The sequence below is a fragment of the Neofelis nebulosa genome, chromosome 3, assembly GCF_028018385.1.
Source record: "Neofelis nebulosa isolate mNeoNeb1 chromosome 3, mNeoNeb1.pri, whole genome shotgun sequence".
Taxonomy (NCBI): Eukaryota; Metazoa; Chordata; class Mammalia; order Carnivora; family Felidae; genus Neofelis; species Neofelis nebulosa.
In genome coordinates this window covers 174,268,751-174,281,291 of record NC_080784.1, presented here as the reverse complement: position 1 = coordinate 174,281,291, position 12,541 = coordinate 174,268,751, and the positions used below count along the sequence as shown (strand labels likewise).

Below are 12,541 nucleotides of genomic sequence, written 5' to 3'. Positions count from 1 at the left end.
ACCTAAGACAGAAATTCACAAAAAACCACCCAAAATGCACAGGACCAGATGACACCAGATATTATATTTGTACTTGGATCCAGAGCCTATTTCGGTGATGGCAAGACAACTGGCTTCAGCATGATTTATGATTTCTTGGATTACACTTCCAAAAATGAACCCAGGCAGACTTGCAAGACATGGCCTCTATGAGAAGAAACAGACGTCAAGGAAACAGTGAAAGGAACACAAGAATAGAATGAAGAAAGTCAGGTGGACTGCAAAGGCCGGTGTTGGTGCTGACAAAAGTGAGCTGGAGATCAGACCCAGGAGTAAAGATTCTGCAGTGACTTTATCTGCAGCGATTGTGCAAGAGGACTTTTTTCACAAGAGGACTAATAAACGGTACATTTTTAAAATTTAAATAAATAAATAAGTCAAAACAAACTGGGAAGCCAGAAAGACTTGCCAGAAAAGGTGCTGCAGTTTTGAAGAACATGTTGACATGAGCTAGATGAAGGGGGAAACACATCCTATGCAGAGAGCATGCGTACCAAGGCACAGGATATGAGGGCTTAATGTGTGTCCAACTTAGTAATATTATTTGTTATGGCTGAAGGGCAGGGTACTACATGTAGTTAACTGAAGAGAAATGAAGTTTAAAATGTGGGCAGGAGCCAGAACATAGTGTCTATTATGCTAAATCTTAGCATCACTTTCTGAATAATCCTTCCTTTTCACAAAGAAATAAGAATAATGTTTATTGAGCACTTACTAAGTGTCAGTGTCTCTTCTAAGTGCTTTACATGTATTAACTCATTTAATTCTCACAATTATCCATGCAGTAGATACTAGTATTGTGCCTTTTCTTACGTAACAAGAAACTGGGGTGCAGAAAGGTTAAATAATTTGTTTCTAGTCACACAGCTATAATTAAACTCAGGCAGTCTGATTCCAGAGGCCAAACTGTTAACCACTCTATCTTTCATTATTATGGGATATCTCAAATATTTAAAAGAATACATTTTTTAAAAAGTTTTATCTGGAGACTATAGATTCTGTACAGTATTTTCTTTCTATTTATTCCTATACCAGATTCATGTTATTTAAGTTATGCTTTTTTTTAAATGTTTTCATATGTAAAGGTAGTCTATGCCTTCGCTATTTTCTTTTTCTTTTCTTTATTTGTAATTATTGCCTATTTATTCTTCAAGCAAACTTTCATATAATTTTGTTGAAGTAAAATTTGGGGTTTAGAGGATATTGGTTGAAAGTACATCTAAATTTATAAATTAAGTTGGAAAGTATTCAGTGTTTCCATCTAGAAAGAGCTATATATTTCTTCATTCGTTTTCTTTCAAATGTATTGATACATTTTTATAATTTTCTTAAAATAGGTAGCACTTGATAAGGTTATTCTTCAATGTGTTATAATTTTGGTAGAAGTGTGATATCTTATTTTATTTTCTAGTTCCGCATTATAAGCTTATAGGAATGCTCCTTATTTGTATTGCTTCTCCTGAAACGCGAAAAAATAAAATTACCACTCAAAAAATATAAAACTAGAAAAGGTATATATTTTTTTCAGTAATGTTCAAAACATTCAGAAAAGATTTGGGTCAATATGAAAGGCTACAAAGAGAATATGGCATTTTTATTCATTGCTTATACATGTTTTCGTTACGCAAACTACGGTCAGTGATGTGTTTTCATATAATCTTTCCCATAGTAAGAGAGAATGAAATGTGTTGGGGAGCGTAGGAGAGCCACCTCCCTCAAATTACGTTGCTCTCCGTGGCCCCTCCTAAGTCGCACAGTTCAAGCTAATCATTGACAGAGGTTTACAATCACAAGCTTTTACTGAAGCGTTGATAAGACAGGCGAGCAGTTAGTGGCAAATGAAGTCCGGCTGTGCGGCTGGATCTCCAGGGAATGAATGGATTTTTTTTTTTTTTTTTTTTTTTTTTTCTTCAGCACCGATGAAAGAAACATACACTATCGGGAAACAATGTGCAACCGGGGACTGCAAAGATCTGCTATCCTGTCAGCATTTATTCTCCTGCGAGCTGTTACTGGATTCTCTGGAGACGGCAGAGCTGTGTGGTCTAAAAATCCTCATTTTAGCCCGGTAAATGAAAGTCAGCTGTTTCTCTATGACACTTTTCCTAAAAACTTTTTTTGGGGTGTTGGGACTGGAGCATTTCAAGTGGAAGGGAATTGGAAGACAGATGGGAAAGGACCCTCTATATGGGATCATTTCATTCAAACACACCTTAAAAATGTCAACGACACGAACAGTTCCAGTGACAGTTACATTTTTCTGGAAAAAGACTTATCAGCCCTGGATTTTATTGGAGTTTCTTTTTATCAATTTTCAATTTCCTGGCCAAGGCTTTTCCCCGATGGAATAGCAGCAGTTGCCAATGCGAAAGGTCTCCAGTATTACAATGCTCTTCTCGATGCTCTAGTACTTAGAAACATTCAACCGATAGTTACTTTGTATCATTGGGATTTGCCTTTGGCCCTACAAGAAAAATATGGGGGGTGGAAAAATGAAACCATAATAGATATTTTCAATGACTATGCCACCTACTGTTTCCAGACGTTTGGGGACCGTGTCAAATATTGGATTACAATTCATAATCCATATCTAGTTGCTTGGCATGGGTATGGGACAGGTCTGCATGCGCCTGGAGAGAAGGGAAACTTAGCAGCTGTCTACTCTGTGGGACACAACCTCATCAAGGTACTGTACGGCTGGCTTCATGTTATAGCTTCAGAATGTTAAGGAGCAGGAGTTAAAGAGAATCACTAAGAAATGTATCTCCTGTTTAATTCTTTTCATTAATATCAATTCAACTAATTTCAGCCTAACTCACAAGTTCTATCCTCAAATTTCATATTTAAGGTCGTGTTTTATTTATTTAGGCTCTTAGTAATGGATTAAGCTGATTATTTTCCCTAAATGTTGCCCTTTAAAAACGTTTTAACTCAAAATCTGCAAGTATACAGTGTGAGAATATGAGTTCACTTTCATTCTATGAAAAACCAGTACTTTTAGAAATCTAAATGCTGAAACCTTTTCTGAAAATATGCAACCATTTCAGGATTCTTTTAAGGCATGACCATTTCCAATAAATATTTGTTGTTAGTATTGCTATTCTTAGTGATACCTAGCAATAATAAGCTAAATACAGGTTAGCTAACTGACACATATTAAATACAGGAATTGAGACAAATGCACTTCACAGTGGTTTTATCTGTGTTACAGAAAAGATGAGGTTAACTGTTCTAAGAGTTAAAATTAAACTAGTAATATAAAAACTGGGAAGACTATGCTCTACTCAGTATGTTTTAAAAGCTACAGTTAACGTTGGGAAATCTGAAAATTACTAAAGCAATGCTGAAAATGTAAGCAAAAAAATAGCAAATATTGGTTGGATGCTTACTCTGTACCACAGACCATATTAAGCATTCTGCATGCATTATCACATTTAATCCTTGTGATAACTTCATGAACAAGGTCCTATTAGTATTCACATTTTAAAGATGAGGAAACTGAGGCTTAGTGGGATTAAATGAATTAATTTATAAATGACAACATAATTAAACACGAAATGTTTTCATTAAGAATGTTTTTAAAAGAGCAATCTTTCGGAGATTTTGAAGAGACTTCACCTCACATTGAGGCTAACATCTAGAATCAGGTTTAACTTTTTGAGTCAAATGGGTTCCTTGGGAAAAATAAATTACTCTGGACACCTGTTACATTTTAAAAATGAAAACAACTTTGTTAATAGTGTTTAATAATGTGCTAGGAGAAGTATTTTGATTTTTAACAATCAAATGTGAAATGTATAGAAGTAGAAAAATATTTAGGAACATAAAATTACTCTGTGTCTAAATTTGCGCTTACAAAAATATCTGCCCACCCTTCTTATCTTTTTGAACTTTCTGGGCTATTATATATGTGTGTCATACTATAGTTCTGTTGCATCTGCCTTGGCAGTAAACTGATTGCATTATGATTTCAAGATCATTTACAGATCTTTGGTTAGGGTTGTATATAGAACATTACTGTGAGGCTATACTGTGATTTGGCAAATAAGACCTTAAAGGGGAGAAGACTTACAGCTATTAACTATGAAGATTATGCATATATAAGTTAGAAAAGTATTCCTTTTATCTAGTTCTTTAAATTATTAAAATTTAAGCATTCATGTATACTATATGCTTGTGAAGATTAAGAAACATCAGATTGTACCAAAGTTTATAAAGTGAAAAAAGTTAAATTCATCTCTCCCTCTCCACCTGGCAATCTAAACCTTGAGGAAGCTACTGTTGATGGTTTCTTATATAGTCTTTTTAAAGTTTTCTACACAAATACATGCACACATATGATTATTTAACTTGTTTATAAAGAAAAATGTTCTCAGTTGTTTAAAAGTTTTCGGTTTGCCTGGAAAATGTTAACAATTGGAATTTTCATGAAAAATCTGTTTGGGTGGTTAATTTAAGGCCTTAAAAACTGGCTATCTGATAAAAAATACACAGGAAGGGGCGCCTGGGTGGCGCAGTCGGTTAAGCGTCCGACTTCAGCCAGGTCACGATCTCGCGGTCCGTGAGTTCGAGCCCCGCGTCAGGCTCTGGGCCGATGGCTCGGAGCCTGGAGCCTGTTTCCCATTCTGTGTCTCCCTCTCTCTCTGCCCCTCCCCCGTTCATGCTCTGTCTCTCTCTGTCCCAAAAAATAAATAAAAAACATTAAAAAAAAAAATACACAGGAAAAGTTGTAACTAACAAACAGGCATTGCTTACAAACTTAGCATATAAAATGCTGTATTTTCAGATGTTTTTCATTTTCCCCTAATTTGAGACAAAGTCTGCCTTAAACACAAAATCAGCACTCTCTGGTAGTGAAATAAATTTCATTGTTTTAAATTGAGGGATTACATTTTTTAATTATTGTGTTTTCCAAATAATTTCTTCTATCTCCTTAAAATTTCTAAATCACTGACTTAAATAAGGAGGGTAAGAGGTCCTTTGAAATCAGTCAGAAAGTGAAATATGCTTCATAACCCAGTGACATATAGCTCCAGAGAGAAATCTTGCAATGGTTTGGTAGCCTGAGGTGAACTCATTTTTTCCACTGTTCCTTCTCTGTTCTTCCTTTAACGTGAAAAAGATTAATTTGATATTTTATGTTGCAATGAAGTATTTCTTCCTTACTCAGCCATCTGTGACCCAGAAGTATTCCTGAGGATTAGTTTTTAGTCCAAGTTAACACATCTCACTGAGTTTTTAAAAAGCCTAATATGAAAGTAAATTCATGGGTGGTTATACATCGTTTTATTTCCTACTCTTCAGACTTTGAAAAGATTTCACTGTGGCCGTTGGGGTTTTCTGGTCCCAGAATAACCTTGGAAACTCCATTTCAGTCTGCATTGTCCTGGTTTAGAGGGAACCTGAATGGCCTAGTCAGTCCTGAGACTGACCTGGAATTTAAATTCCAACTTCATTGCAGATTTGGTGATTACCTTAGAGTGAGCCTAAGCCTTGGGTAAAAATCTGTCATAATCACACCTACTAATGGACGCTCCATTCTGAGTTTTGGACAATATTTGGAAAAGAAAGAGAGTACGTCTTTTGACTGACCATCTCTAAGCATGGTAGTCATGGCTTTAAATATTATGTATAACTTCGGCAGCAACCTTGCCAGATACCTGTTATTATCCCTGTTTTACCACAGAGTGATTATTTCCAACATGCATCATGCTGCACCCCTGCATAAAATCTAGGAAGTGGCTCCCCAAAGCTTTTAGGATTAACGTCCTGATTTTCCACCAAGACATCCAACCCCTGGCCTGCATTCCCGCGTCCTTCCTGGCCACTCTCCCATCTCCATCACTAACGCCAACCCCTCCCACCCCATGCTCCACGATAATACACTAGGAGTGTTTTGATTGTACCTTACTAGTCCTCCCCATTCAGCCTTTACTAGCATTCTATCCAGTGAGAATGCCCTTTGTACTCTCTACTTTACCCATCAAATGTCCTTCAAGACTCAGTTTAGGCAGTCACCACCTCTAAGTTATTCTTGACCTGCTAAGGTTGTTGTCCCTTCTAAGGGCTCCCATAGTAAGATGTGCTTGCTGCTACCGTGGCACTCATACCATGTGGTACTCTTCTGTCTCCCCAAGGAGCCTGAGAGCTCCTTGAAAGGAGAGGCTATTCTTTATTTTCTTTGTGTTTCTAGCACCCAACACAGAATATTAGGATTAGGTACATGCGAGGTAGAAATGTTTTTTGAGTGAGTAGTTTAGGATTTCTTTCTTAAACCTTGTAATCAAAGAGCCAATGTCAAGTTCAAAACTCATATTTTGTTGCATTATTACTAATTCTTGAAATATTGCCTATGTTAATCCACTGGTATATCAGTCAGGACTTTTTGGTTGTGAGTGACAGAAACCTAATTCAAGTTGACTTAAGCAAAAATGAGCAATTTCCTGGCCCAGTAACCAAATCACAGGGATGAATGGATCCAGTAATGAGGACACTGTCAGAAGCCCTTTGTCTCGGATCTCTCACAACCTTCTCTTCTTGGGGTTCGGCATCATTCTCTCCTTTGTAGAGGAAAGATTTCTCTCTTTCAAGTTCAATTTTTAAAGTCCCAGAGACGGATCCCAGCCTGTGTGGCCTATTGCTCTCATCCCTCAGATCAGCAAAGCTTCAAGGTTTCACATTAGTAAAGATGGTTAAGGTGTCTGTTTTCTTTCTACTTTTAAGTCAATAAATATGCATAATAATTTAAATTTGTAAGTCCCTCTCCCCCTTAAAAGGGAACATCTAGAACCTCTGAGTAAACATGCCCAGAGGTTGGGGAAGATGACTTTGCTCATAAGATGGCAAGTCATTCAGTTTACTACTCCACAAAATAGCTTCCATGATAGTTTTGACTTCATTGCCTTAAATTTTTATCTTTCAATTTCTCAACCTCAGTGCTATTGACATTTGGGGCCAAATAATTCTTTTTGTGGTGGGCTTTCGTGTGCTTTGTAGAATGTTTAGCAGTATCCCTGGCCTCTACCCACTAGAGAGATGACAGTAGTACCCTTGTCCTCAGGGTTGTGACACCAAATTTGTCTCCAGACATTTAGTCCCCAACATGTGGGAGGCAAAATTCTCCTTTCCTTCTACCGTAAACCTGTAATAGACAATTGGTTAAAAACATGAAGCAGAAAGAGCAAGGACGTTGAAATATAATTAGTATGAGGGACATAAAATCGCTTCATGATTTTCACCAGAACTGTAAGTTGCACACATACACTCTATATTAATTTATGTCTAGTTTGGCTTTTCACACATTGAGAATAGAGACTATCTCTACTAGCTTTGCATTACTTGCGAAATACTTGTAAAAACTGCCCCAGACCATTTCTCTTACATAGTTATTTACAAACAAAACATTAAATGTACTTTTTGAAAAGCAAAATTCAAGAATTCAAACAAACGTTACGTAAGCAACTTTCATCCACTTTTGATGCCACAACATCTTGTTTCACAAAGTTTGTTTTTTTGTGTATCACTTCATGTTGGCTTTTTTTTTTTTTTGCTTGTTTTTTGTTTGTTTGCATATCCAAGTGCCACATGTACTATTATTTACTAAAATGTTTTTCCTTAAAATGCTTATTTTGAAAGAAAAATTTATTCTTACTATACATGAGATAAGTATTTTCAAATACCCTTCAAATAAATATGTAACATTGAAAACAAAAAACTTTCTTCTTTGTTACACCTAATGTCACCTCCCATACAAAAAGAGGTAGGTGTACCAGACTTGGAAAATACCACTGTAATACATTTGGTCCTAAAACCAAACAGAGTGTGCCATTTAAAAATGTGACATAAAATGCTTTTTCTTATTCAAAATAATTTGAATAATGTATGATTATTAAATGGGAAAATGCCAAAATTTATGTTTATGTACATGAGCATCTTAAATATTTGTAATTTATTTTTGAATATTTTCAATTTATTTAAAATAAACTTTCTTTTTTTATGTTATTGCTTTAAGAAAAAGCTCCAACCAATACAGCTTTTATTGCATCTTTAAAATACTACAAATAAGTCTGAAAAATCATCCGACATCTTGCTATTTCTGTAGCTGGACAACTTAGATCTTATTCATCAGTCTGCTGAACTGTTCCTTTTTCAGAAACATAGATACTATCCCCAGATTTTCTGATATCTTTTTTTTTTAACTGTTGTGGCTTGCTGAATCAAAGCAGCTGAGTTTGATACAAGTTCAATGTAATTTCCTTCAAGAATTAACTCAACTTTGGCCTTGAGATACAGAATTGAGATACTTTCCAACACAATTTTTAATAAAATAGGCTTATATAAAATAAAATGTATGTCAACACTTTTTTGTATATTACACAGAAATGATGAAATTATTTTTTAAAATCCTCAGGGGTTCAAGAGATTGCTTAATACTATGAAAGAGGCTTTCAGGACAAGAAATGTTGGGAAACTCTGCTCGAGGTCAAGGCCTCACCTACTTGTTTCTGAGCCTGGGATAAGATTTGATTTAGTCCCTATTTTTCTACCTCTTTGAGGAACATTGTCTTAGCATTTCTTGGCCATTGTTCCCTCAGAGAAGTTCATACAAGGCTGGGTATGCATTAGGTATCAATAAATAATTCAACTGATTATTTTCTATTTAAGGAAGATCTACCTTGTTCCAGAAAGGATTTTTTTTTCCCAGAAAGGATTTAAAATTGCAGTTGAATAAAAGTTGATTTCAGACACACAAACACACCACACACACACACACACACACACACATACACACACAACAATACGGATTCTGGCATAAATACATAGTCTTTTCAGAATATGCAAATCAATTATCTATGCTTGTTTCTATTAAAAATTTTACATCAAGGGAGCCTGGGTGGCTCAGTTGGTTAAGTCTCTGACTCTTGGTTTGGGCTCAGGTCATGATCTCACAACTCGTGAGTTCGAGCCCCACATCAGGCTCTGTGCTGACAGTGTGGATACTACTTGGGATTCTCTGTCTCCATCTCTCTCCGCCCCTGCCCTGCTCTCTCTGTATCTCTCAAAAATAAATAAATGAACATCAAAAAAATTTTACATTAAAAGCCCACCTTGAAACAAGCTGCAGAATATTGATGACACTTAAAGCTGAGTGATGTGCTCATGAGGGTTCACTATATTCTTCTATTTTTATATGTTATGAAATTTCCACTATTAGTAAAGAGATTATTTTATATTTTAAAAGACAACAATTATCTTTATATAATACACTTCTTAACCAAAATTTAGTGTTAAAACTCAAAAAACAGCTATGAAAGGCCACCATTCACACGATTAATAACTAAGCCTTCTTTCCAACAGAACACGGCAACTACTTTCTTGAACAAGAAAGCTGCAGTGTTTCACAGGCACATTTAAACAGATAAAAATGTCACTTTTAAGCCTCTTCTGCCCAAAACCCCACCAATATCTTGAAGGCTAAGTGTGATATTTTGAAATGGAAATACTAGCAGGAGCCTTCTTTAGCTTATGTTGGTCAGATAGAAACAAAATCTCTAATGATCATCTGAAATGATTTATTTCCATGAGAAAAATAAAGGAATGTTTAAAAACTCCCTTGTTAAAGTTGGGTTACAAGACAACAAAATACCAAAAGTAATTTTGGGGGCGCCTGGGTGGCTCAGTCCATTAAGCATCCAACTTCAGCTCAGGGCATGATCTCATAGCTCATGAGTTCGAGCCCCAACTCTGGCTCTGTGCTGACAGCTCGGAACCTGGAGCCTGCTTCAGATTCTGTGTCTCCCTCTCTCTCTCTGCCCCTCCCCCACTCGCCCTCTATCTCTCTCTCTCTCAAAAGTAAATAAACATTAAAAAAAAATTTTTAATTAATTTTTGCTAAATCTATGGTTAAAAAACCAGCCCAAAGTTTTCTGTCAATGAAGGACAGAAAAAAAGGTTAAAAAGAAAAAAGCCTTGTTACTTGCTACCTTCCACCACTTTCCTGTCCCACACAAAATGAACAAAAAAAGGACACAGGAATGGGGGAAGAGGTTGGTCTTAATTCTTACAGTAAAGTGGAGAATTAAGACAATTATTGCAGATAAGTTTTTGACATTCTATCTTACTATTTTTTTTAAGTTTATTTATTTATTTTGAGAGACAGGGAGAGAGAGAATCCCAAGCAGGCTTCTCACTGTCAGCGCAGAGCCCAACGTGGGGCTCAAATTCACGAACCATGAGATCATGACCTGAGCTGAATTTGGATGTTTGACTGACTGAACCACCCAGGTGCCCCTCTATCATACTATTCTTTTTTTTCTTTTTAAGTTTGTTAATTTATTTTGAGAGAGAGTGGGTGAGGAGCAGAGAGACGGGGGGGGGGGGGGGGGGAGAGGGAGAGAGAAAGAGAGAGGGAGAGAGAGAGAGAGAGAGAGAGAGAGAGAGAATCCCAAGCAGGCTCCATACTGTCAGCACAGAGTCCCATGTAGGGCTCAAACCCATGAACCGTGAGATCACGACCTGAGCCAAAACCAAGAGTCAGGTATTTAACTGACTGAGCCACCCAGGCACTGCTCTATCATACTATTCTTAATCATTATTATAAGAAGAATACCACATACCTACCGTAGTGTCTGAAACTATACTAGGTACTTTTCATACATTGTCTCATTTGATTTGTACGTCAACTCTGCCAGGTAGGTACTCTTATAGTCATTTTACAGTTGATGACGTGGAAGCCCAGAGAAGTTTCTCTGAGGTTGTATGTGATTTTTACTCCGTAATAATTGACAGAACCAAAATTCAAATCTTATCCATCTGAATCCAAGCTAACAAGGTTTAATGACATGGATCAGCTACCTGGCTTCAATGGAAAAGAACAATTTATAGTCTTAAAACCCATGGCAGTCACTTGCGTTGATGCTGACTCACAGATATTTAACTTCACTTTGCCTTTTTAAAGACCAGAACCATCCATCCACATATTTTATTTGTCCACAAAATCTATGAACAATTTATCCCTGATTCATACATTAACCATAAGGTTTTCCATGTGTTTCCATGATTTTAATGTTTTATTTGCTCAAAACTTTAGTGTCCCATTGAAGTAATGTTAAATCACATGTGTGTGCCCTTGGCAAAACCATTTGAAGTTTAATAAAAAATTTTTTTAATGTTTATTCATTTTTGAGAGAGACAGAGAGACAGAGTACGAGCAGGGGAGGGGCAGAGAGGCAGACATACACAGAACCCCAAGCAGGCTCCAGGCTCTGAGCTGTCAGCACAGTCACGGGGCTCGAACTCATGAGCTGTGAGATCATGACCTGGGCCAAAGTTGGACACTTAACCGTCTGAGCCTCCCAGGCACCTCGTACAGTTTAATACATTTTAACACAATTATTCATTTAATTAGCTAATGCATAGTGCCTATATGATAATCCCAATTCATCTCCATTAGCGTCTAAGACACTTCTAACAAAATAGAGGAAATAATGATCAAACAAGTTAAGACTGGCATTCTTACAGGCATTTCTAATCAAATTTGAATACAAACATGAAAACTGCTTGCCAAAGACAGCTTCTATACTCAAAATACCATTGTCAGATAGGAGTCATGTAAAAAAACCTATTTGTAGAAGACAATTGGTATTCTAAAATCTTCAAGAGAGCAATATTTACTTTTTCTTTTAAATGTTTATTTTTATTTTTGAAAGAAAAAGAGAGAGACAGAGTGTGAGCAGAGGAGGGGCACAGAGAGAGGGAGACACAGAATCCGAAGCAGGCTCCAGGCTGTCAACACAGAACCTGACGCGGGGCTCGAACTCACAGACCACAAGATCATGACCTGAGCCGAAGTCGGTCGCTTAACTGACTGAGCCACCCAGGCGCCCCAATATTTACTTTCTCTAATCGTTCAGTAGAAAAAGTTATAGTTCAGTGAATGATTAACAAGAGTTTAAGTAAATGTAATCATAAATGTTCAGAGAATAACATTGTGATCATATTTAAACAGCTTGGTTTGATGTGAACACTCTCATACATGGAAAAGGAAGCCAGAGATCAGAAAATACTGTAAGCGATCGAAACAGTGCTGGATATGATGGAAAAAATGAACCGAGGAAAGCTTTGCATTAGTGTAAAAAATCTTACTGAGAAAACTGACAAGTCATTTAGTCTATGTTAAAAGAAAAGAGGGTCATTAAACAGACATTAGCGATTCCGTCGCTGAAAAGCAGTAGGAATGCTAAGAATAGATCAGAACTCCCAAACGTACTAACCAGTCAAGAGTGAATCACAGAAGTAATTAAAGTGGTTTCTGGGTGATCTGCCTGAAAATGTTTGGGGGAAGTCTTGAGGCTGGGGAAAACCAAATCTTTTAGTATTTTGGAGAGTATATTGATGGGTTCTTCATAGTGTCATATCTTGATTATGTGACTGAGTCTTAAAAAAAAGGGGGCTGAGGTTTACTGCTCTCAGTTCTTCTTTCATGTTAATCACGTATATATTG

The 12,541-nt window shown here is 36.7% G+C and overlaps 1 protein-coding gene across 1 annotated transcript in view; it reads left to right on the top strand.

The window, feature by feature from the left end:
* Positions 1-1,812: 1,812 nt before the first annotated feature.
* KLB (klotho beta) overlaps positions 1,813-12,541 on the top strand; it is a 37,052-nt gene continuing 26,323 nt past the window's right edge. The window contains 2 exon segments of the mRNA XM_058722806.1: positions 1,813-1,943; positions 1,946-2,725. Coding sequence (XP_058578789.1) covers positions 1,878-1,943; positions 1,946-2,725 — 846 coding nt within the window. The 5' untranslated portion in view covers positions 1,813-1,877.